This window comes from Gopherus flavomarginatus, chromosome 21, assembly GCF_025201925.1.
Source record: "Gopherus flavomarginatus isolate rGopFla2 chromosome 21, rGopFla2.mat.asm, whole genome shotgun sequence".
NCBI lineage: Eukaryota > Metazoa > Chordata > Testudines > Testudinidae > Gopherus > Gopherus flavomarginatus.
This window is the reverse complement of record NC_066637.1, coordinates 17,504,367-17,528,734: the sequence shown is the minus strand read 5'-3', so window position 1 is coordinate 17,528,734 and position 24,368 is coordinate 17,504,367. Positions and strand designations below refer to the sequence as shown.

General features: G+C 61.4%; 1 protein-coding gene across 3 annotated transcripts in view; it reads right to left on the bottom strand.

Annotated features, from left to right (window-relative positions):
• LOC127038562 (anoctamin-7-like) overlaps positions 1–24,270 on the bottom strand; it is a 34,199-nt gene extending 9,929 nt beyond the window's left edge. The window contains exons 1-19 of one of the 3 annotated variants that reach the window (XM_050931206.1): positions 24,139–24,270; positions 20,825–20,924; positions 19,689–19,849; positions 17,419–17,526; positions 16,146–16,282; positions 13,727–13,784; positions 13,024–13,134; positions 12,533–12,698; positions 11,754–11,844; positions 10,477–10,573; positions 9,845–9,988; positions 8,446–8,583; positions 7,323–7,421; positions 6,723–6,825; positions 5,503–5,614; positions 3,271–3,325; positions 2,643–2,740; positions 2,033–2,169; positions 1,413–1,618 (exon numbers count right to left, since the gene is read on the bottom strand). In XM_050931206.1, the coding sequence (XP_050787163.1) occupies positions 1,413–1,618; positions 2,033–2,169; positions 2,643–2,740; positions 3,271–3,325; positions 5,503–5,614; positions 6,723–6,825; positions 7,323–7,421; positions 8,446–8,583; positions 9,845–9,988; positions 10,477–10,573; positions 11,754–11,844; positions 12,533–12,698; positions 13,024–13,134; positions 13,727–13,784; positions 16,146–16,282; positions 17,419–17,526; positions 19,689–19,849; positions 20,825–20,924; positions 24,139–24,270 (2,253 nt within the window). The remainder of the gene's footprint in view (positions 1–1,412; positions 1,619–2,032; positions 2,170–2,642; positions 2,741–3,270; positions 3,326–5,502; positions 5,615–6,722; positions 6,826–7,322; positions 7,422–8,445; positions 8,584–9,844; positions 9,989–10,476; positions 10,574–11,753; positions 11,845–12,532; positions 12,699–13,023; positions 13,135–13,726; positions 13,785–16,145; positions 16,283–17,418; positions 17,527–19,688; positions 19,850–20,824; positions 20,925–24,138) is intronic. The other 2 variants (XM_050931208.1, XM_050931207.1) reach the window with 2 other exon arrangements.
• Positions 24,271–24,368: the final 98 nt, after the last annotated feature.

Sequence of the window (24,368 nt, the reverse complement as noted above, 5' to 3'; positions counted from 1 at the left end):
CATGTCTCCTTCAGTCTTCTCTTCTCCAGACTAAACCAACCCAGTTTTTTCAATCTTCCCTCCTAGGTCACGTTTTCTAGAACTTTAATCATTTTTGCTGCTCTTCTCTGGACTTTCTTCAATCTGTCCCCACCTTTCCTGAAATGTGACACCCAGAACTGGACACAATACTCCATTTGAGGCCATATAAACGCAGAGTAGAGCGAAAGAATTACTTCTCGTGTGTTACGTACAGTATTCCTGCTAATACATCCCAGAAGGATGTTTGCTTTTCTTGCACCCATGTTACACTGCTGACTCATATTTAGCTTGTGATCCACTCTGACCCCCAGATCCCTTTCCGCAGTGCTCCTTCCTAGGCATTTCCCATTGTGTGTGTGTGCAACAGATGGTTCCTTCCTCAGTGGAGTATTTCACACTTGTCCTTAGTGAATTTCACCCTATTTACTTCAGACCATTTCTCCAGTTTGTCCAGATCATTTTGAATTTTAATCCTATCCTCCAAAGCACTTGCAACCCTTCCCAGCTTCATTTCATCCACAAACTGTCTGTGCCATTGTCTAAATCATTGATGAAGCTATTGAACAGAACCGGACACAGAACTGATCCTTGCGGGACCCCACTCGTTAAGCCCTTCCAGCTTGACTGTGAACCACTGATAGCTACTCTCTGGGAACGGTTTTCCAACCAGTTATGCACTCATCTTATAGTAGCTTCAGCTAGGCGATATTACTCTGGTTTGTTTATGAGAAGGTCACATGAGATAGTATCAAAAGCATCACTAAAATCGAGCGACACCACATCTACCGCTTCCCCCATCCACAAAGCCTGTCACCCTGTCAAAGAACGTTCTCTCTCAAGTCACCTAAGACCAGATGGAGGGAGTCAGGTGGCAGAGATCGGAGAGGGGGATTGGGCGCCATAGGGATGCATGTGGGAGCCTGAATGGGTGCCACAGGGTGCACTGCCGATCCCCAGCCCCCGGAGAAGCACCGGGTGCAGGGAAAGCTGAGGCACATGGGATTCTGCTCTGGCAACCTCCTGTCTTCAGAGCCCATCCCCAAGGCAGACAGGGCACAATCCACCCTCACGTTCACCAGGGCATGGCTCATTTAGAGCCCCGTGTGCACGGCGCCCACCCCACGCAGCTCATGCCAGGGACAGGCCAGGGGCAGGCCAGAGACAGCCAGCCAGCAGAGGCAGCTGGGCGAGAGTGAGGAAGGAGGGTGCCAGGGAAGCAGCAGGAGGCTGCTCCAAGCAGGGGAGCAGCAGGAATGGAGGCAGGGAGCCAGCAGGGCATGGGAGGGGCAGGGTGAGTCGAGAGAGGACAGGGCATTGGATTGCTCTAGGACACAGGGGCTGCTCAGTGCCTGGCCTGGGAACGGCCTCCGAGGAGCCGGCTCTGCACTCACGTTGACGACGACAGAGATCTGAGCCAGGACCTCCAGGATGAAGAACCAGACCCCGATGTTCTGGGCGCGGCAGGCCACCGGGCGCCGGTACTCACACACAAACTTCTGGGCGTCCAGGCGGATCTCCACCCAGTTATTGAGCAGGGCGAAGAGCGGGGCCAGAGGGAAGGCAGCCACGAAGATCGTGATGAACCCGAACTGCAGCACTGCAAGCCCAAGGGAGCAAGGAGTGAGGTGGCCGCTCAGCCAGGGTCTGCTCCCCCATCGCCATCAGGATCCCTGCTGGGAGAGGCTGGGACTGGGGTACCCGGGCGCTCCCCTCCACAGCCAGCACTTCTGCCCCATGCCCTACAGCGCCCCCTGCTGCAAATTCTGGGTGCTCCCCCAGCCAGTGCTCTCTGTAGAATGAATAGCTTTTAGTTACAAACCAAACACTCCCCAGGCCTGGCCCCGGCCCTCCCTCCAGCAGCAGGGCTGGGTATACAGCTCCTTGCATTACGCCTGAAGCTCCAGTGACCTGCGGTCTGGGATTTCCACACAGGCTGAGTCGCTGGGCACCAGCTGCCGGGAACCAGCTGCCAGCGTTTCCCCTAACCCGACCGGCTGCGCCCCTTGCTCACCCATCTCCAGGTACTCTTCAAAGAGCCCCTCGCATTCGATCAGCTCGTAGTCCTCTTCCCAGCGCGGGGGCTCCTGGCTGATCTGCGTGCCCCGCACCCTGGCCAGCTTGCGCTTCTGCCGCCAGGCTTTCAGCTTGCTGCAGAGGGGAAGGGGGACGGGCTGGTTCTAGGAGTGTGTGTGTGGAGGATGGGGGCTGCTTTTATACCAGCCAGAGAGAGTGAGGCACATGGCCACGTCTTGTATCACAGGTGCTGTCCAGGGTTTCCCTGCAACCATCACAGGTGGAACCTGCCATCTGCTAGAGCAGTGGGTCAGTGCCAAGGGCACCCCAGCCTGTCCCGGGCTTGGCAAGAGGAGAAACCAGCACTGGATTTCTGAGCCATCCAGCTCAGCTGCTAGACCCTCCTTTCCCAATCACTGGAAGGACAGACGCATGCAGGCACCTGACTAACTGAATGCCATGGCCTGCCCCCCACCTTCTGGCTCCTGCCTGGGGTGCCCTGATGGTTCCCAGCCTTATGGGATGGGGTGTACCCCGACACAACCCCAATAGCTCCTGTCCTCCTAACACCAAGCTGTCCCCACCGCCAGGCTCCACCAGGCACTCACGGGATGATGAACTCCTGGACGTTGCTGATGATCTGTTTCCCCACCATGATGATGAACAGCTGCTGTGCCAGTTCGATGAGACACCCGCCGGGGCCGCACTGCAGGAGCCAGGAGAGAGAGGAGCACACGGTCACTCAGGCCTGGCCAGGGTTAGCACAGCAGCTGCTCGGCCTGCACTTCCCCGGTACAGAACGACCCAGCCAGACCCAGCCTTGGGGCAGAGAGACGGGAGATCCAGCCCGACAGCTCCCAGCACAGGCCAGACCAGCTCCGTGCTGGGATTGCATGGCCTCTCCCCTGGCAGCCCCAGCAGACTCCTAGCGTGGGAGCCCCCACCCCCAGGGTCCGTCTTGGCCTGGATCCCATCTCTGAGAGCGACCACTGGCAGCAGAGAAGCCCAGCAGGGTCCCTAAGGCTGTTGCAGTGGGACATAACAGGAGTGTCTCCTAAGGACGGGGTGATGGGACCCCAAGGGAATCTGGCTGGTAAAGGACAAACCGTCAAAGCTCTGTGGAGGAGGGACTGGCTCCTTGTTCTGGGTTTGTACAGCTTCTAGTGCCCTGGGGTCCTGGGCAGTAGCTGGTGCTCCAAGAGGCTTCCCATGGTGTCCCCCGCCCCAGAGACTCACCTCCTCGTTCCTCAGGCCAAGCAGCGTGCCGTACTGCCCGGGGTACCCCACAAACCTGCGGAGACAGGAGACGCCTGGTCGGTTGTTTCTCTGATCTGCGGCAGGGCAGGCATCGACGGGCTCATTTCTCACAGTGCCTAACCACTGGGAAAGACTGCCGAGTGGGGGTGGGGGGCTCCCCGTCTCCTCAGGGCTTCAGAGCCAGCCCAGCCGTTAGCCAAGCACAATTGCCATGCTCACCACAGGGTGACTGCCTCTGGCCTGTGTCACACAGACAACCCAACGGCCCTTTCTGACTCCGCATCTCCTTGCTCTCACCCAGGCTGCCCCAAAGACAGAGCCCCCCCAGCACCAGCTGCTCTTCCCCAGAAAGGAGAAGGGGCACGGAAGGACGAGGGCGGGGGGGAGGTGCTGGGTGCAGGGATCGGACCCTGCCAGGCAGGGAGATAGCTGCAGGTAGGTGCGCTAGCAGCCCCAGCCTCACCAGCTGGAGGTGCTGAGCTCAGGCATCTCTGCAGCAGACACAGGCTGGGATGAAGGTCAGGGCGATTCTCTGGGGAGGCTGCTGGACACAGCCAGACCCTGCGGTTCTCTCTGATCTTCAGGCTGCCCCACCCGGCCTTCGCTCTCTCCTGTCGCCGCAGGGGGTCTCCCTCAGACCTAGCCTGGATCCACCCAGCAAGGAACGGGCCGTGACAGGGCCTGCTGGCACATGGGGGCTCCAGGAGTGGGGTCATGCAGCAGCCACACTTCCCTTCCAGCACAGACTCCCCCCACCCCCAGCACGCCAACAAGCATCACGGAGCTCCCAGATCTGGGTGGTGGGTGCCCATCCCAGTCTCCTCTCTGAAGCAGCAGCTGCAGCCCAACCCCTTCCCTGCAGGACGGTCCTGCCAGCAAGGGAGAAGGAACCTGGCCCGAACCCTCTGCCATGCCACACGCGCTTTCCCTGCGGGGGTCATTCATGGCTGTTCTTCAGCCCGGGGGTGGGGCTCTAAGGGCTCCACCTGATGGTAGATTTAACCCCTGCACTCTTCCCCCTGTTCGTGGGGGCCAGGCTCAAGGTCAGGGGGTTGAATCCAGGGTGGGTCAGGTTTCTGGTTTGCCAGTTCCCAGCTCCAAAGCGATCTCACTTGCGCTCCAGCGATGGGAGACAGAAATCAGGACACCCAGGAGGTTTGGAATTTTTTCCACATAAATCTGGCGTTAAGTCATCTGCTCCAAGGAATTGCAGCTGCGGCTGGGAGAGCAGGACGGCAGAGTCTCTGAGCCAGCCAGCTGGTTGTGCAAAGCCCCTTGAGGATCTGACCCTCTTTCAGATGGGGGTAGGGGGCTTCTAATGTAATCTATGATGTGTTAACAACAACAGAGGACCCTGGCAATCACGACAAGGCCCCACCAGAATAGGGCAGAGCCGTTTCACACGGGGTGAGAGGGGGCGATAGATTCAATGGTGTATTCATAAACCTTGCTCGCCTGTGGTTTTGGGGAGGAATCTCCGAGCCCACAGCTGAACAGTGCCTCCATTGTGCAGGGGCATCGGCAGACACATGGCATGGGGATCCTGGGCATGACTGGAGCAGCCAGATGTTCCACAGATGAGTCAAATCTACCTTTTTTGTCCTCCCAGGTTAACCACATCATTCCTCCCTGGCTGATCACTGAGCACCTTGGCTCCAGTCCCTCCCTACACAGGATGTGATTGAACTGGGGGTTGGCAGGTGGCTCCAAGGGAGGGGTTCCCCTCCCTAGAAAGGGGTGTCAAGAGTCGGCCACCCCTCCCCAGAACCCATCTCCATGGCCAGGTCAGAACGGTGTTTGGAAGACACGGAATTAGGGGTAGCACAACATACCATACAGCCACTCAGCATGCTAACGTGTGCCAGGCATAGCACACGCTGCCATATAGGTCATGCATCCCGACATGCATGTGCCGTGTACAGGCGCATGTGCCATCATGTGATATGCTTACGGCTCACGCGAGTGTGCATGCACCGTGGGCACAGTGCCACACACGCTGGGCACGTTTACTGGCATCATCCGTGTCACTGCAGTGGAACGCAGCACGGCCCAGGGACAGAACGTCTCTCGAGTGGCTGCAGCCTCCAGCTCTGCCTACGGAACCCAGTTCCCTGCTACACCGCTCCCCTCCCTCCATGCCTCAGGGAGGCCCCGGCCCCGTGCCACCCGGGCCCCTCGCACACAGGGCCGCGAGAACACGCCGTCTCATACCTGCCTTTGAAGAAGGCCACGTAGAAGGGGGAGGAGTAGAAGTTGACGAACTGGAAGATGAAGACTTTGAAGGTGAAGGCGTCCTCGTGCAGGGTCTGGGTCCGGTGCATCTCTGCAAAGGGGACACAAGGGAACAGCGTCAGCAAGTCACACACGGGCATGGCCCAGCGGCCATGGCAGCCAGTCAGGTCCCTGGGCCCAGGCCAGCAGGCATGAGGCTATGGGAGGAAGCATCACTTCCTCTGCCACTGAAGATGCCCCCTCCCCTCACTCCACACCTGAGCCATCCCCAGCTCACACCGGCGCCTCCTGCTGACAGACCCGGGCCCACACCCGTACAGGATTTCTGCAATGGTTTCTGGTCACAGCTATGCCATCAGGGTTGAGCCGGGCACAGGAGCAATACACGTCCACATGGAACCCACAGTACAGGAGCCAGGGTGTTTGTCCCGCTGTGGTGACTGGCCCGTGTAAGAGGGTAAGCATCTACTACTGCTGCTAGCTTATGGAGTTGCTCCTTTAGCTCAAGTGGGAAAGGCGCTTTTGGCCTTCAATCCCCCTTGGCGACCGATGGTGGAAGGACTGTTACACAGTTGGTGGCTGGGGGACTCAAACACCTATTGCATGAGGTTCTCTCTCCAGCAGGGGCTCTCAGCTGGCCTGGGAGTAAAGAGGATTCAGACACTCGCAGGAGTGTTCGGTCTCAAGCAATGCCCTGTGCAGACCAGTGGAAAGTGCATCAGCCAATCACAGATTCCATACGCCCACTAGTGACCTCGGTGCGAGGCTTTTCCCGGTGGGAGTGCCCACCTGGGTCCTGCAGAGCCAGCCCCCTCCTCCCACACAAGAGACAGGCTGAGGTCTCTGTAGCTGAATTGACCTGGGATGGAAAACCATATTGATTTCAGCAGAGCTTGGATCTGTGATACAGCCCTTCCCCGAGCCCCGCCGCTGCCCCCCTCCCACACACACACGTCTGCACAGCATCCAGAAGGTGGCCAAGGCCAGGACATGCCAGACCTTTGCAAAGGTGCAGGGTGCCCCCCAGAGCTCACTTGAGGTGGCACCATCCAGTCCTTCAAGCCCCAGAAGCCAGAGTAGCCACGTTCCCCTGCATATGCTTCCGGGGCTGGGCCTAGGCTGAGGTCTCTGCAGGACAGTGGGAGCAGCCCCGGGGGAGTCCCAGCCGGGCAGCACTGCCACTAACTTATCCTACTCACCCCACCTGGTGAGCTTCTCCGCCAGGGAGGTGTAGACCTGGCTCATGAGAAGGATCAGCGCCAGGTTCACCAGGGTGCTGCTGATGTTCGCTATGTTCCCAGCCTGTAAAAGAGCGAGGTAAGTAACGCGCTTCCCTCCGGCTGGGAGCTTCCTGAGTCACAACTCACCCCTGGCTCCTAGCCAGCGCCAGCTCCCAAAGCGCTTCACAAAGGAGGTCAGGGTCACGAGCCCCATTTTATAGATGGGGAAACTGAGGCGAAGAGCGGGACAGTCACCTGCCCCAAGGCAGAGCCAGGAATAAAACCAGGTCTCCTGAGCCCCAATGCAGAGCACTAGCCTGATAGCCCTGCCCCACGTCCAGCTGAGCCCTGGTGTGGACCGGAGGGTGGACTCCTCTCCAGAGGCTCCACAGAGCTGGCAGAGCTCCACCGCTCGCAGCCTTAGGAGCTGCTGTCAGCCAACATGCCCTCCCTAGCTAGGTGCCCAGCAACTGACTGACAGCGCTGGGTCCAAGCAGGGTCCGTCACCCCAAGCACAGCCGGATCCCAGGGCTGTCCGGGAGGGGCTAGCGCCGAGCCCCTGCAGGGCACAGGACTCACCTGGGTCATGAGAATGGCGTTGCCCGTGTGATACATCACCATGCTGACGATGCCCCGGTACATGATCACAGAGACCAGGAAGATCATCACCACACACAGCTGGAAGTGGGCAAGGGGAAACCCAGGCATAAGCAGCGGGAGGTGGGTGGCCTGGCGTTGAACTTGGGGAGCGGACGGCAGGCAGAGCAGGGAGCGCCCCCAGCTGGACTGCTCCGCCGTGCCAGCAAGGCACAGGCTCTGAGCCTCCCGAACTGCCAATGCCCAGCCCTGGTCTGCCCTGGGCTTGATTCTCTTGTGGGGCTGGGAGAAGTGAGGGTTCTCTGGTCCCAGGGCTGGTGTCAAACACAGAGAGAGGTGTTAGCACCTCCATGTAGGTCTCACCCCAGCTTTGGGGGACACCCTGACACTCCACCAGGCCCCTTTGCCACACTCCTGGAAGGATCCCACCTGTGGCAGCTGAAGGAGGACAGATGTCCCGTGGAGACGGGCAGTCCACCCTTCCCACCTGCGCCAGCAGCTCCTTTAACGGGGGCATCTGGAGAGTGACCCCTGCAGGGGGAAGCTGGAAGTGACACCAGACCCAGGCGCTGTCCATTCTAATTACCGCCATTCTCTTTGCCACGCCTGTTAACAATCAAAGCCCAAATTGTGGGGCCTCCCTCGCAACCCGCCCCTGCTTCCCAGCTCCGCCGGGGTCGCTGCACGCTGCGCTGGGGGTGGGTGGGATTGGGGTGGGAGAGGGAGCCCTTTGCGCCTAAGCTGCCCCAGGCCAACAGGGATTAAATTCACTACTACCACGTAGTGACCATTGCGTTGGCTGGCATGAGATGAGTTTGCTGGGTCTCAGCCCCAGCCAGAGAGGAAGGCTGGCCTGGGGACAAGGCCTGGCTAGGAGGCAGCAGAGCAGGTGTTCAGAGCCAGAAGTGTGAGCTCCTGCTAGCAGGAGAGGAGGGAAAAGGACAGGGGACGGGAATTGCCATCAGCACTTTCCTCACCCTGCTCTGGGGCCTACGAGTTTGATCCCCAGCCAGATGGTTCAAAGAACAGGGCAGTGTCCTGCCCGGGCACATCTCCACCTCTTCCGGGCAGGGGATGTCAGCCCAGGCCACGCCCTCCTCCTTACCATGATGACAATGGCCATGGAGCCCGTCATGATGCGGGAGAGGCGGTCCCGCTTGGCGAAGTACGGCTCCTTCACCCCCGTGATAGGGTTCTGCTCCATCCGCGGGGCCATGGCAGCGAACTCGGGCCTGGGCCGCTCCTGCAGGAGGGGAAACGGAGCCAGAGGGGGATTCAGCCCCCATTCACCTGGCGTGACTGGTGTGGTTCCCCCTCCCAGGGCATCCCAGCTGGGGAGAGAACAGGCTCTGCTGGGCAGCTAGGCATCCGCAGGCGTGCCCAGATCCTGCAGCCTCCTGGACAAACCTTGCTGAGTTAGTGAAGGTATCGTGGGGTTCCCAGCGTTATGACAGCCAGTGTGTGTGTCCTAGTGTGGGAGGGCAAGTGACTTCTTTTCGGGCGAAACGGGGCTGATGCACTCTGGGAAGGTCATGTGTTTCTGAAGACACTGTAAAAACAAGGGGCCAGACACACTGAAGTCGTTTCCTCAGGAAATCTCTAGGAGGAACACCTACTCTGCAAGGTCTCCTTTCGACACATCGCCCTGCGGGAGCCTTTTATCCACTGCCTCTCCAGAGACCCAGAGAGGCTAAAGGAGAGACTCTTACACTCACGGCGGAGCTAGTTCTGAGCACAAGCAGTGTGGAAATTGGGAGCCCAGGAGAACCCCCTGGGTGGGGTTGAAGGACTAATCACCAGCCAGAGCCCTGGCTCGAGTGGGGTGAGCTCCGCTCAGCTGTTTAGCACGTGTGCAGGTTCCTTTATTGGTTAATCGATTTTCTCTGAAACGCTTTTACCGTACGAATCAATGTGCTTGCTGAGGGAGAGCGAGGTGGTGCCATATAACTGCCAGCAACACACCGTTTGCAGCCTCTGGAGAGAAAGCAAATTGCCAACGCTGGCCACCCGCCAGCCTGCTTTTCTGGGCAACAGCACAGTGTAAGCAGGGGGCTGCACAGCCTGGAAATAGCCCGGGCAGCAGGGAGAGAGACGCGGGTTTCCACCCACGTGAGGGGACAGCTGGGGAGGAGAAGGGTGGGGGCCCTTGGTGGGCTATTGAGGGGAATACAGGTTCAGGTGCCATGAATGGTGCCACCTGCCAACCCAGTGTCACCGCTGGGGGAGTCGGTGCATCGCCGCACTCGGCTCTGCTCCCATGTCCAGGACCGGCACCAGTTAGTGGCTGGAGACCTGAAGAGAGAGTGTCTCCTTAAACTCCTCTGGTCTGTGCCTGTGCTTTGGGGCAGGCAGTCTCGTTCCCTGCAGGGGGAGGCGTGTACCCAGTCACAGCCCCCCTTTGGCCTCAGGGAGGAGAGGGAAGGATCCCCGACACGCACGCCTGCACCCATGCTGGCTAGATGGGCACAGCCAGCCATGGTGGATGGATGGTCGTGGGAACCCACCTCCTCCTCTTGGAAGTCCATGCAGTCCCAGTGGTGAGCCAGCGTGGCGCTTTTCCTCTTCCAGTACTCCAGGAATGTCACGGCCCAGAAGGACATGAAGACGCTGAAGAAAACCGTCCCGGGGTGATCAAACAGGTACCCAACCTGCAGGGGCACAGAACAGAGGGGCCACACGGCCTCTTCACCAGACGTAGAAGCTCTTTCCCCCTGCACATGCATTGCCATTTTCACCGCCTCCATCTCACACCTCCAGCATTGCTCCCTACAGCGCCTCCTGCTGGCGCGGGGGTAGCTGGACGCTCTCCTTGAACTGCTGCCCCTACGCCTTACCCACCTGGAGTTGGGACAGGCTGGCACCAGTTCCTGGGGCTGGCACCACTGTGCCATTTCCTACAGCGCCTCCTGCTGGGAGATGCTGGGACTGGAGTAGCCAGGGGCTCCCCGGCAGTCAGAGCTCTCACTCCCTCCACTCAGCACAGCTCTGAGCAGGGGGAGCTCCAAGGCATGGCTTTGTGAGCGTCTGTGCAGGGAAAACCCCAGAGGTGGGGATTTCTCACTGCATCGAGCCGGGTCCCCTTGGGCAGCAGGGTCTGGGCCCTTACTGCATTAGCCCCCAAGCGGCCTTCCCTTACCTTAGCCATGGGGCAGATCTCTGAGATGTTCCAGGTCTCACACGTGTCGCAGAGCGGACACATGAGGAACTGGTCTCCGCTCTCGCAGATCTCCTGCCTGTGGGGGCGAGCACAGGGCTGGGTTAGCAGGGCACAGGTCCTCAGGAGAAACACACGGCTAGCACTTCACCAACCCCACACCCACTGCATACACATACACGCATGCACAGGTCCCCACATGCATTGCCACACGTGCACACACATGTACACATACCAGCACATGCACGTGTCTGCACAGACACGCATGTTCTTATACAGGTAGTTATCATTAGGGAGCTCCAGAACGACCTGGGATGGAGTCAGCAGAAGTGCCTCAAACTCCCACCCGTCCCCTGAACTTGGGTGGGGAGAACAGCTCAGGCCGAAACCAGCCAACATCTGACAACGTCCACCCCAGAGATGGAGCTCAGGTTCATCAGGCTTGGCTTCATCCCAGAGAACCACCCACCCATCTGTCCATCCATCCATCCACCCACCCACCCACCTATCTATCTATCTATCCAGCCAGCCATCTATCCATCCATCAGCCATTCACACACACACACACACCTGTCCATCATACAACCATCCATTCATCCACCCACCCACCCATCTATCTATCTATCCATCCATCCACCCATCCATCTATCTATCCAGCCAGCGATCTATCCATCCATCAGCCATTCACACACACACACCTGTCCATCATACAACCACCCATCCAGCCATTCACACAACCACCCATCCATCCCTCCACCCACCCAGCCACCCACCTATCTATCCACCCACCGCTCCAGCCATTCACACACCCACATCCATCCATCTCTCCATCCAGCCACCCATCCACCCACCCATCCATCCGCCCAACTACCTATCATCTCCCCACCTGCCATCCAACAACCCATAATCCCCTCACCCCACCACCCACCCTTCTATCTGGTCACCACATATCAAAGCCCCTCCTGTTGTCTCCTTCCTTTCTTCCGACAGCTGGGACCCTGGGGCTTTTGCTAGGCCTGGGAGCGGAGAGTGATGGGAGCTGCTGAAGTAGCCCCTATAGCCCCCCCACCCCCTATAGCCCCCCAGCACCCAGGCTGCACACTAGTAACGGCGGCTGGCGGCAGCCTGCGAATTCCTGTGTCTGAGGGCTGGATGTCGGGGGGCAGGGAGGGGGGAAGGGTAGGATGGCAGGGGTCCTCCTCACACACACCACGTGTCGTCCCCCTCCTGCACGCCCAACCCCAGCCCCACAGACTCACGCTGGCGTGTTGGTTTCCATGGCAGCCAGGCCTGCGAGGAAGACCACGGTGCCCACGGCCGCAGCAGGGAGCAGCCAGGCTGTGTAGAAGCCTGCAGAGGGGACGGGCACGTGAGACCAGCCCCGGAGGAGGGCAACACCGGCCAGGGGAGACCTCCTCCTTCCCCTCTCCATCAAGGGTGGGGCACCAAGACTCCTGGGTTTCACCCCCAGGGCTGATGCCCTGTGTGGCTTGGGGAAAGTCCCTCCCCCGTCTATGCCTCAGTTTCCTGAGCTGTAAAATGTGGACAATGATCCCGCCCCACCTGGCAGGCTAGAGGCAGCACTAAGGCACTTGCAGACCTCTGCATGGCACCTTGCTCACCCTCTTCCACCCCACGCCCGCCCACGCCCCTGTGAAGCAGAGCATGGGGCACCAGGGCAGCAGCCACATGGCACGGCTGGCACTTTGCGGCAGCACCAAGGGAAAGAATCAGGAGACCTGTCCACATGGTCCTGCCCCCCAGCCCTTTTCGTATCAGTCAGGGTGCTGGGAATCTGTCTCTGCCTGCTAGGACACCGAGAGCCCTGGGCAGCGCCACCGGGCAGCACAGGCTGGGTGAGCCTGGCTGGGGGCAGAGAGAAGCCCTGGGGCTCTGTGTGTCCAGCAGGCTCCAGGAACAATCCCCTTGATCCCCATCCCAGCCCCAAGCTGGCCCCTAGGACGCTGCAGGGGGGGCACCAGGGGGTGGTGGCAGTGGGGCAGAGGCGGACAGAGGGGAGGAGGAGGTGGGCTCTCACCCAGCCAGGCGAAGTAGATGGCAATCTTCTCCCCGAAGTACTGGCGGATGTGATCCAGCGGCTGGTACCGGTACCAGCAGCCCCACTGGGCCCAGAAGTGGTAGAGGACTTGGCGAGGGTTCAGGGCTTCATTGGGGACCTCAGACTCAGGCATCTCGAAGGGGCCCTGGGTCAAGGCAACAGAGAGGGAGATGGGTCAGCCACCTGCACAGCCAGGGGCGACCGTGGATGGGGCAGGGTCTCTGCGGTGCCCAGGGAGCAGAGCTGCCAACGGCTGCCCGGGACCCCCGCCTAGTGCCAGGTGAATGGCCGCAGTGACCAATGAGGACCTGCAGAGCCAGCAGCTGCCCCCCTGGTCCCCGCATCCCAGCTCCAGAGGGATGTTTCTGTCCCAGCCCGCCCCACCCCCACCCCAGCTCCGGAGGGACGTCTCTCTCCCAGGCCCCCCATCCCAGCTCCAGAGGGACAGCAGCCCACCCGGCAGCCCCTACCTCATGCAGCGGGAAGGCAGCGCTGTACACCCGCTCATTTAGCAACCGGTTGATCCCGATCTCGGCGCGTTTCCGCTTCCCATAGACGGTGCGAGCCAGGATCTCATAGACCTGCCGACCCGAGGAGCACAGCGATGTTAGCAAAGTCCACCCTCAGCAGGAACCCAGCAAGTCCTGGCTGGGCACAGCCCTGTGGAGCTCACACACCTGAACCTTGCACCAGAGCCCTGGGACGCTAATGGGAGCCTTTGCATAGACCTTTCTGGCCCAGCCCCCACGGCTCTGATGCCCCCACATTCCCCTTGGCCCATGCTAAGTGCAGGGCAGAGGGAGCCTTCCTGACCCTTCCACAGGCAATCAGCCATGCCCTGGAGCCTGAGATTGGATTCAAACACGCATCACTGGTTCCACCGTTTCCCACCAGCTATGGGGCCTGTGGAGGCTGAAGCACGCAGCTGGGCCCGAAGCCATGAAGGGGGATTCTGGGTTGGGGTTTCTACATAGAGCTGGAGGCAGGGTTGGGTCTGGGTGGGGGGTTAAATCAACCCATTAGAGAGCCAGGGGATTTCGATCTGGCCGCCCACCATGTGATGGGCCCGTGGAGCTGCCTCTAGGGCAACGGGGTTAATTACGGACCTGGGCAGAGCAGGGCTTGGAGTGGGGCAGGCCCCTGAGGTCCCCAGGCTCCCCCCACCCTACTTACAATGCGATGTCTCTGGGTGTTGCTGAAGTAGGAGTCCCGGGAGTCACTGCCCAGGAACCTGTGGGGGATAAACAAACAGCCCCGCTGCAATCGGGCCAGGGGAAGGGAGAGCAAGGAGGGGCTGTGACGAAGTGTGAACGTTCTTGTTGTGGTCTGTGAATGCTGAGTGGAGAGTGTTGGTCTGGGAAGGTTGCAGGGGAGTTGTGCTGGGACTGTCTGCATTGGGAATGGGCGACTTTCCTTGAGGGAGGATACCTGAGCACGGAACACGAGAACCCAGGAAGGGGGCTGGAGGCCAGGTGACACCTCTGCCCGGAAACTGGACAAAGGACACAAAGGCTGGAGGAGAAGCTGGGGGGAGAGGGGAGGCTGAGTGAGAGGCTGGAGGGAGTTTCAGTTTGGAGCTGGCTGGGAGACTGGAGGCGAGCCCAGATGGGGCTCTGGTCTCCCAATGCAGCTCTGGCCTCCCTGGCCCCCCAGATGGACGTAACTGAGGGGGTCCTGTTGTCTGTGCCTGCAAGGCCTGTTCTGGAGTGTGTTCTTGTCGTCTAAATAAATCTTCGGCTTTACTGGCTGGCTGAGTCCTGGTGAATTGCAGGAAACCGGGGGTACAGGGCCCTGACTCCCCCCACTCTCCATGACAGGTGCTGCCTGGTGGGCTTGGCCCCTGGGCCTAGGGTTGCCAGGTGTCCGGTTTTTGACGGGAAGGTCCAGTTGAAAAGGGAAGCTGGCGGCGTCTAGTCAGCACAGCTGACTGGGCACTGAAAGTCCAGTTACCTGCAGTAACCGGCCTCTGCCGCTGGGGCGTGGGGAGAGCAGCAGCTGCTGGTGGAGCCTGGAGGGGCGACTCTGCCCAGCCGCTGCTGCTCTCCCCACCTGCCAGCCGGATGGCGAGAACTGCCTGGCCCCCGCACCAGGCTCCAAAGTAGGTACCAGCGCCGTCCGGGGTGGGGGTGTTAACCGCTCTGCCCCACACACCCCACTGTGCCCCTGTTCCCCAGCCCCTCACACCAGGGGCCTCCCTCCCCGCCCCGCTGTGCCCCGATCGGGCCTCACTCCTCCCAGCCCGGCTCTGCAGACAGCAGTTGAGTCCCAGGGGAGGGGGGAGCGAGGAAAGGGGGCAGGGGTGGAGAGCGAGTGACAGAGGGGGCACACTACAGGAGGGGTGGGGGTGGGGCCTCAAAGGAAGAGGTGGGGCAGGGGGCGGAGCCTTGGGGAGGGGGCAGGGCAGGGGTGTTTGGTTTTCAGGGATTAGAAAGTTGGCAACCCTATGGCCGCCTCCAGCAGGGCCAGGGCTGAGCTGGGAGACACGAACTCGGGGGGACCCTGCGAGGTTTTGGCCTTGCTCCAGCGCCCTCGAGAGGGTCTCATCCAGGCAGGGGTTTATTCCAGACCCGACCCTGGGGTAGCTGAGCACCTTCCAGAGTGCGGGAGCTGACATGAGTAGCAGGAAGGGTGGCCCAGTGGTCAGGGCAGCCGCCTAGGACTCGGGCAGGCCTGGGTTCAAATCCTTGCTCTGCTGCAGACTCCCTGTGTGATCCTGGGCATGTCACTCAGTGTCACCAGGCTCCCAACAGGATGAGGATAAACCCATCAAGACAGGGAACTGCTCCGATACTGCGGTAATGGGCCCAGGACCAAAAACCTGTGAGTCACCCAGCCCCCAAAGGGACGGGATGGTCCACCCGACCCTGCAGAGTGACACACAGCAAGGGAAAGGAGCCTCGAGGGGAGCAGCTGGGCAGGAGCAGGCCAGCACTCGCTGAGTGGTGGGAAATGGAGGCACACGGGCAGCCACTGCCTCTGAAAGCCCTTCCAGTTGCCTTTGCGAGTGGCATCGGCAGCTACTTTAAAAGCCCATGCACAGGGCCCGGCCTGCAGAAGGCAGCTTCCCTGCACAACCAGCCCAGGAGGCAACAGCTGGGAGTTAATTTCCTGGTGCCACCTGGGTTACTTGACTCCAAACCCAGCTGCGTGGAGGGCTGGAAAATCTCTTTCACTGAGATGGGCACCAGGGGCTCTGATCAATGGTTCTCGCCACCCCACTGCAGCACCATGGACAGTTGGCGCTTGGAGAAGGCCTGGGGGTCATGGCTCAGGAGCATCCGCGGGGGTGGGGCCGATGGGCAGGACAGAGGGATATCAGCAGAGCCCTGTGGCTCGGTACATAACTATACAATGATATCGGTCTGGCGTGGGGGGGCTGCAGGTTGGGATTGAGGGGCACTGGCAGAGCAGTTGTGGGGGAAGCTATCAATTTTATGAACACCACATTCCCCCACCCCCACCCCCCCAGCAGGTGCCTGGAGAGTTACCTATTGCTGGCCAGGAACTCGCGGGCACCCGGGGGGGGGAGGGGGGTGTTCCCTCAGCTCTAGCCCATTGGGAGCGGCTGCCCCCTCCGCCCGCCCAGACTCACTTGTCCAGCTTGGACTTGCGGAACGCGCAGGTGTAATAGTCCGCGGGCTTGTTGGGGACGTGCTGGTGCAGGGCGTTGGGGATGCAGAGTCTCCGCAGGACCTCGGCGGAGCTGTTCCGGTCCGGGTTGGGCTGGGCCTGTGGTCAGCAGAGAGAGCGTCAGGGCTCGGGGTGGCCGGGGAACCTCCCAGACCGACAGTCGCCTGCAGGAGGAGACGGGGCCAGTCCCTCCACTACGTCCTGCACACGGGGAGCCTAGCAGAAATGGGGGGCTGGGCTAGCAGGGGGCTGCGGGTCAGGGTTGCGGGGCGCTGGCAGCGCTGGGGGGAGCCCAGGGCTGGGATAGGAGGGGGCTGCGGGTTGGGGTTGAGGGGCACTGGTAGAGCTCAGCGGAGAGCCCAGGGCTGGGCTAGCGGGGGCTGTGAGTTGGGATTGACGGGCCCTGGCAGAGCTGAGGGGGAGCCCAGGGCTGGGATAGCAGAGGCTGTGGGTTAGGATTGAGGAGCATTGGCAAAGCTGGAGGGCAGCCCAGGGCTGGGATAGCAGGGGGCTGCGGGTCAGGATTGACGGGCACTGGCAGAGCTAGGGGGAACCCAGGGCTGGGGTTGGAGGGGGCTGCGGGTTGGGGTTGAAGGGCACCGGTAGAGCTGGGTGGGAGCCCAGGGCTGGGATAGCAGGGGGCTGCGGGTCAGGATTGACGGGCACTGGCAGAGCTAGGGGGGAACCCAGGGCTGGGGTTGGAGGGGGCTGCGGGTTGGGGATGAAGGGCACCGGTAGAGCTGGGTGGGAGCCCAGGGCTGGGATAGCAGGGGGCTGCGGGTCAGGATTGACGGGCACTGGCAGAGCTAGGGGGGAACCCAGGGCTGGGGTTGGAGGGGGCTGCGGGTTGGGGTTGAGGGGCACTGGCAGAGCTGGGTGGGGAGCCCAGGGCTGGAATAGCAGGGGGCTGCGGGTCGGGGTTGAGGGGTGCTGTCAGAGCTGGGTGGGGGAGCCCAGGGCTGGGCTAGCAGGGGGCTGCGGGTCGGGGTTGAGGGGCACTGGCAGAGCTGGGTGGGGGAGCCCAGGGCTGGGATAGCAGGGGGCTGCGGATCGGGGTTGAGGGGCACTGGCAGAGCTGGGGGGGGGAGCCCAGGGCTGGGCTAGCAGGGGGCTGCAGGTCGGGGTTGAGGGGCACTGGCAGAGCTGGGTGGACCCAGGCCTGGGATAGCAGAAGGCAATGGGGGGGCTGGTGGGTGAGCCGCCACCCCCCCCCCCCCCCCGCCGGGCACACAGACCTGCAGGGGCGCTCGCATGCACAGCTCCTCGGCGTAGAACACGAGCACGTCCCACGGGGCACTCAGCTTCAGGTAGTGGATGGTTTTCCGCTCGCTCAGCGTCTCCTCCTGGGGGGGAAGCAGAAGGGGGCTGAACACGGAGCCCCCAGGGGGGCAGAGCTGCCATGTGCCAGCGTCCAGGGGCAGCTCCAGGCCAGGGCCTATAGGGCAGGGATGGGACACACAGCCCTGGGGTCAGGCAGGGTACAGCCGCCTTCTCTCTGACTGCTGCATCCTGGGGCCAGCAAGGCCTCGAGAGTCTCCCAATGCACCGTCACTCCAATCAGCCGCAGCCAGGCCTGGCTGGAGCCGGGAAGGATGTGGTGGGGGGCCAGGGCCTTGGGAAGGAGGGACATGGTGAGGGCCTGGGGGGGGGGATGCAGCAGGGGCCTGGACCCAGTGGGGGAGGGATGGGGTAGGATGCTGGGGCTCGGAAGGGGAGACGCTGTGGGGGATCAGGCCTGGAGAGGGGAGGGCCATGGTGGGGCTGTGACGTTATTGATATAATCTGGGACCATATAGAACGTGGTTGCAACCAAGGTCCTGTAGTGGCACCAAATCTTATGTAAAGGGGGTCACATAAGGTGTCTAAGATCAGGTTATGGGTTGCTGGTTATGATTATGCTGTCTGTATGTCTATGTCATTTTGTAGCTAAGTTATAAGTATTGGCTCTGTACTATCTGTATTTCAAATTTGTGCTGTGTTTCTGGTGGTGTTAGCTCTGCCTAGCCTGCTTGATGGCCCAGTAAGGACCATCAGCTACACAATGACCCATGGAGAGGAAGCAGATATGCCTTGTAACTCAGCAAAGTATGCAGGGACTTGCCCATGTGACTCCAGACTCCATTTTGCTGTAAAGCCTATAAAAGGCTGATGCCTCATCTCCATCTTGTCTTCAATCCTGCTTCTTACCTCTGGAAGGACTTTGCTACAAACTGAAGCTCTGCACAAAGGATTGATGACCCATCCCAGCGGGGGATGTTCTCCAGAGACTTGATTTAAACCTGCAGTTTACTCCATCACTGCTACAAGCCTGAACTAAGAACTTTGCCATTACTGGGTTTAATTGATTCCATTTAACCAATTCTAGCTCTCATCTCTATCTTTTTCCTTTTATAAATAAACCTTTAGATGTTAGATTCTAAAGGATTGGCAACAGTGTGATTTGTGGGTAAGATCTGATGTGTATATTGACCTGGGTCTGGGGCTTGATTCTTTGGGATTGAGAGAACCGTTTTCTTTTACTGAGGTGTTGGTTTTCATAACCATTCATCCCCAGGACGAGTGGCTCTGGTGGTGATACTGGGAGACTGGAGTGTCTAAGGAAATTGTGTGTGTGACTTGTGGTTAGCCAGTGGGGTGAAATCTAAGTCCTTTTTGTCTAGCTGGTTTGGTTTGCCATAGAGGTGGAAAAACCCCAGCCTTGGGCTGTGACTGCCCTGTTTAAGCAATTGGTCCTGAATTGGCACTCTCAGTTGGGTCCTGCCAGAACCGCATCGTCACAGGGGGCCTGGGGCCCGGAGGTGGAGGGACATGGCAGAGGCCTTGGGTTGCCAGGCGGAACGCCCCATCACAAAGGGACCCTGGTGACTCCAGTCTGCGGCATAACAGGGGCCCGGGGCTAAGGCAGGCTCTCTGCCTGCCGAGAATTCACACGGCCGCCAGGTCGCTGCGGCTCCTAGGCACATGGGCGGCCAGGGAGGCTCCGCGCGCTGCCCCCAACTCTAGTGCCGGCTCTGCAGCTCCTATTGGCCGGGAACCACAATGACCCCCGCAGCCCCCTCCCGCACCCAAACTCCCTCCCACAGCCCGCACTTCTACCCCCTGCCCCAGCCCAGAGCTCCCCTCCTGCACCCCAAACCCCTCATCCCTGGCCCCACCCCACAGCCTGCACTCCCAACCAGAGTCCTCAACCCCCACCCCCGTACCCTAAGCTCCAGCCCAGTTAAAGTGAATGAGGGTGGGAGAGAGCAAGCAATGGAGGGAGGGGGGATGGAGTGAGTAGGGGCGGGGCCTTGGAGAAGGGGCGGGGCATGTGTGGGGCCTCGGAGGAGGGGCGGGGATGTTGGGTTTTGCGTGATTAGAAAGTTGGCAACCCAACATGGCAGGGACCTAGGGGGTGGGAGAGAGACAAAGCAGGGGCCCGGGGCCCAGGAGGAAGGGGGATGCGGCCGGGACTAGAGGGGGGAGGCACATACCAGGGGCCCCCAGTATAAGTCTCTCCTCTCACCTTCTCCATCAGCAGCCCAGCATTTCTCAGGTTGTTGAGGAACTTCCTCTTCCAGTGCTCGTGGTGCCCGCGTGGCCACTCGTCTCTGGCCTTGTGAGCGGCCAGCTTCCCCTGCCTCTTCTTTGGGGGCCGCACCTTCTCCTCCCACACCAGCACGAAGTCTGCGGGGGCAAAGGGGAGGGGGCTGCGGTCCGGCCCTGCAGCGGGCCAGGGGCCAGGAGCCTCCCACAGGGCTGGGGAGCAGCAGCGAAACTCACCCAGACAATGCACAGGATGGGCGCGGGGGCGGGGAGACAGCAGCCCTAGGGCCCTGGGCCCTAGAGTGTGGGGGGGGCCACACTCGCCACCACCGCCCCCTGCTGGAGGGAACATCAGCCCCACTCTGGCACACGCAGCCCAGCAGCTGGGGCGCCTCACCACTAGCCTCAGCGGAGATTCCCCGGGCACTGCAGCGGGCATGGCCTCGGGCACTGCAGCAGGTCACCCGCAGGCGAACGGGAAGCCCCTGCAGCTGCAGCCCACAGGGGTGAGCAGGGCCCTGGGGAGGGAGGGAGCATCGTTAACGTAGCCGAGCAAGGGGCTTTGATCATTTTGTTAGTGCTCTGGACAATGTAAGTTAGCCAGTGGAACCCTCTGCCACATGATGATGCTGAGGAAAAGAGATTTAGGGAGCACATGTTCGCAGAGCAAGGAGGGTCATGGAGCTGGGATGCAGGAGATGGAAGGTCACTTCTTGGCTCCGCTACTGACCCCCTGGGTGTCCTTGGGAGAGTCATTTGCTCTTTGTGCCTCTGTCTGGGGCAACGAGCATCTCTGTGCCCAGCCCCCAGGACAGCCCAGGAGGCCCGTTGGCAGTTGGCACAATGCAAAAGAGCGTCAAGGCTGCTCTACGGCAGAGGGCAATGACGTAGGGTGGCTTAGAGACCCCTGGGTCCCCCCCAGACTGCACCGGGCCCAGCTCACACAGCCAGAGAGGGTCCTGTGTGGGTACATGTCCCTCTCTGGGCGTCTCTGGCTGGAGCCTGCGGGGCTATTCGGAGAGCCTGGGCTGGCAGCCACCCGCTCCCAGCTCCTCCCAGACAGGGGGCCCGGAGAGCTGTCGAGGGACAGGGCAGGGCAGGGCAAGGGGCGCTCACCGATCTTGGTTTGCCCATCTCGGAAGTAGTTGCCCCTGAGGTTGGGGCTGTAGCCTTCGTCACCATGCACATAGATGGGATCGTCCTCTTCATCTTCATCCTGCAGCGGGAAACAAACGAGACAGGGGGCAGGGCAGGGGAGAACCGTGCAGCTCCCGCGCCCCGGGCCAGCCTCATCCCCGCGCCCAAGCTCAGATTCGTGGTGTCGGTGTCGGTGTCAGTGTGGGGGAGCAGGGGAATGTTTCAGTGCTCAGGAAACCAAGAGGAGGAACCTAGAGCCAGATGGGCTGCTTCACCCCATGGCCTTGCTGGTGCCCCTCAGTCCTGACCCTCAGCCCCCCGCTATCCCAGCCCTGGGCTCACCCCCGCCCCATGGCCCTGCCGGTGCCCCTCAGTCCTGACCTGCAGCCCCCCCACTCTCCCAGCCCTGCACTCTCCCCACCTCCAGCACTGCTGGTGCCCCTCTCTCCCAACCCGCAGCCCCCTGCTATCCCAGCCCTGGTCTCACCCCCCCCACACACAGCACTGCCGGTGCCCCTCAGTCCTGACCTGCAGCCCCCCACCACTATCCCAGCCCTGGGCTCAACCTCCCCCACAGCACTGCCGGTGCCCCTCAGTCCTGATCTGCAGCCCCCCACTATCCCAGCCCTGGGCTCACCCCCCCACACACAGCACTGCCGGTGCCCCTCAATCCTGACCTGCAGCCCCCCACCACTATCCCAGCCCTGGGGTCGCCCCCCCCAGCACTGCCGGTGCCCCTCAGTCCTGATCTGCAGCCCCCCACTATCCCAGCCCTGGGCTCGCCCCCCCCAGCACTGCCGGTGCCCCTCAGTCCTGATCTGCAGCCCCCCACCACTATCCCAGCCCTGGGCTCGCCCCCCCCAGCACTGCCGGTGCCCCTCAGTCCTGATCTGCAGCCCCCCACTATCCCAGCCCTGGGCTCGCCCCCCCCAGCACTGCCGGTGCCCCTCAGTCCTGATCTGCAGCCCCCCACTATCCCAGCCCTGGGCTCACCCCCCCCCCACAGCACTGCCGGTGCCCCTCAGTCCTGATCTGCAGCCTCCCACTATCCCAGCCCTGGGCTCACCCCCCCCCCCACAGCACTGCCGGTGCCCCTCAATCCTGACCTGCAGCCCCCCACCACTATCCCAGCCCTGGGCTCACCCCCCCCCCACAGCACTGCTGGTGCCCCTCAGTCCTGAGCCGCAGCCCCCCACTATCCCAGCCCTGGGCTCATCCCCCCCAACACACACACAGCACTGCCAGTGCCCCTCAGTCCCGACCCACAGCCCCCTGCTATCCCAGCCCCAGACTCCCCCCGGCCACAGTTCTGCAGATGCACTACAGAGCACCAGCTATCCTGAAGGCCAAACCCTCGCCTCACTTACGGCTCGGGGTCTGTTCGGAGTCCCCCAGCCCTCCACCGCAGGGACACCGACTCCATTAGCTCCAGGGGAAACCAGCGCACAGAATGAGCGAGAAACCAGGCTCTGTGGGGGATTCCCGCCCAGGGTTGGGCTCAAATCGGGCAGCCCCTGAACTGCAGGGACCCTCCCAGCTCTCTCCTCCTCCAGCTCCCACTGCTCCCCGTCAAGCCAGGACAGTGGCTGAAATGGCCCCAGTAACGGACCGCGGGAGCTTTGCAGAGGCCTGGTCCAGAGCAGCTACAGACTCGGCCCAGAGCCGCGGTTCTCAGCCTCTTAACCATTGTGGGCTGCAGCCACCCAATGCAGACACTACCCGGGCGGCCCTGTGTGCTGAGGAGGCTAAGAACCGCTGGCCTAGAGAGAGGGGCCCAAGCTGGGACTAGAAACCCAGCTGCACCAGGGCAGTGGCAGGGCTGGGACTCTGCGTCTGGAATGAGGGAGGGGAAGGGGAGGGTTGGATTACGGGGGGTTGGGCAGCTCCCCTCTGCCCCCCAAACTCCTGCTGGGATTCTACCATGAGATCAGGGACATGAGAAGAGCGGCAGCTTGTGAAATGGATGGACTCCCCCCACCCCACCCCACCCTCCAGAACTCAGCACCACCGAAGGCGTCATCGCCCTGGGAAGTAGGACTTGGGGGGACGCCAGGAGGGTTGGAATGGAACCCGCTGGAAAAGCAGCATTTCCAGCTATGGCAGAGCAGGGAGGGTGGGACTGATGCCAGGAGGCAGATGCCCCTGGGGAAGCCTGTCTGGTAGACTGGGGGCTGCCACGCCCGGCTGGCTCAGCTATTGCACTGCAGTGTGGGGGGAGGCCGGCGGTGCGGGAGTCCCAGCCGGGCTAGGACGAACCACGGGCGGGGACGTTTCGCTGCCCTCCAGCTGGGCACTGCGGGGCGCGAGCTGTTTCTGTTGGAGCTCCTAGGCTTTAGCTGGAGCAAAAGTGCCTCCTCGGGGCCAGGGGATCCCTGCTCCAGCCCCGCTCACACCTGCCTGCCTGCCTGCCTGCCTGTCTGTCTGTCCATCTGCTGTGAGAAGAGTAGAGGCTGCAAACTGAATGTGCAGTGGGGGGCTCACCACTCAGAGCAAGGGCCCACAGAAGCCTTTGGGGACAAGGCGAGAGCTGGCAACACCCCCCACATCCTGCTCTGGGGGCACTCGTGGGAATCAGAGCTGCTGGCTCCCAAGCAGCGATCTGGGGGATCTCTCGTCTATTGCACGCCCGGCTCGGGGTGACTGCAAGGCAGCAGTTCTGCCAGGGCCACAAGTGAAATGAGTTTGTCAGTCTCAGCTCAGTCTTTTGCCAGTGGTGGTCTCCGGCCAGGAAACGATACATGGTTTGGCCAGAGGTGCCTGGCTCTGGGAGCGCTCGGGGTGGGTGGGGCAGGGCTGCAGACTGGGCCGGCGGGATGTTGGCAGAGTGGTGGGTTGGGGGCCCAGAGCCAGAATGGCAGGGGATTTTCCCAAAGCAAATCCACCTGGTGTCTACTCCCCTGTCCGCGTTCCGCCGGGGGGCACGGAGGCTGGGCTGCGGGTGAATCGGATACTCTGCAAACTGCCCGGTGTTTTCCCCATGAGCGCAGGCAAGATTTTTTAAAACAAGGATGAAACCAACTGCACCCCCCACCTCGCCCTGCCATGGAACACCTGAGAACACCCTTCCCCCAATCACAACCAGCCCCCTAGCCTGGCAAACACCCCCAATCGTCCCCACCAGCCACACTGCCAGGGCAAAGCCGGGGTTGCTGAGCTCCATGATCCTGCTCTCCTGCCCTTGACATCTGTGGCATTTGCTGGGCCTCAGGAAGAGCAGACCCCGGACCCCTCTTTCTGCAGCAGCCCTGCTGGCCCCCGGCAGCCGCTCTCCCTGGGCTCCCTCTCGTACTCACGAAGCTGGCGTAGGGCTCCCCATTGTAGATGGTGCCGGAGGAGCCACTGGACAGGCGCGAGCGACTCTTGTCCAGGGCAATGAGCAGGCTGGTGTCCTGAGCGCCTGCCTCCGACCCCTTCTTCCGGATCATGGTGCTGAGTCTGCGATGCCAACCTCAGGAGCCTGCTGCCATGGCCCCCTGGGGGACCAGAGCGATAGGACCCAGCAGCAATTGCCACCCCTAAAGGA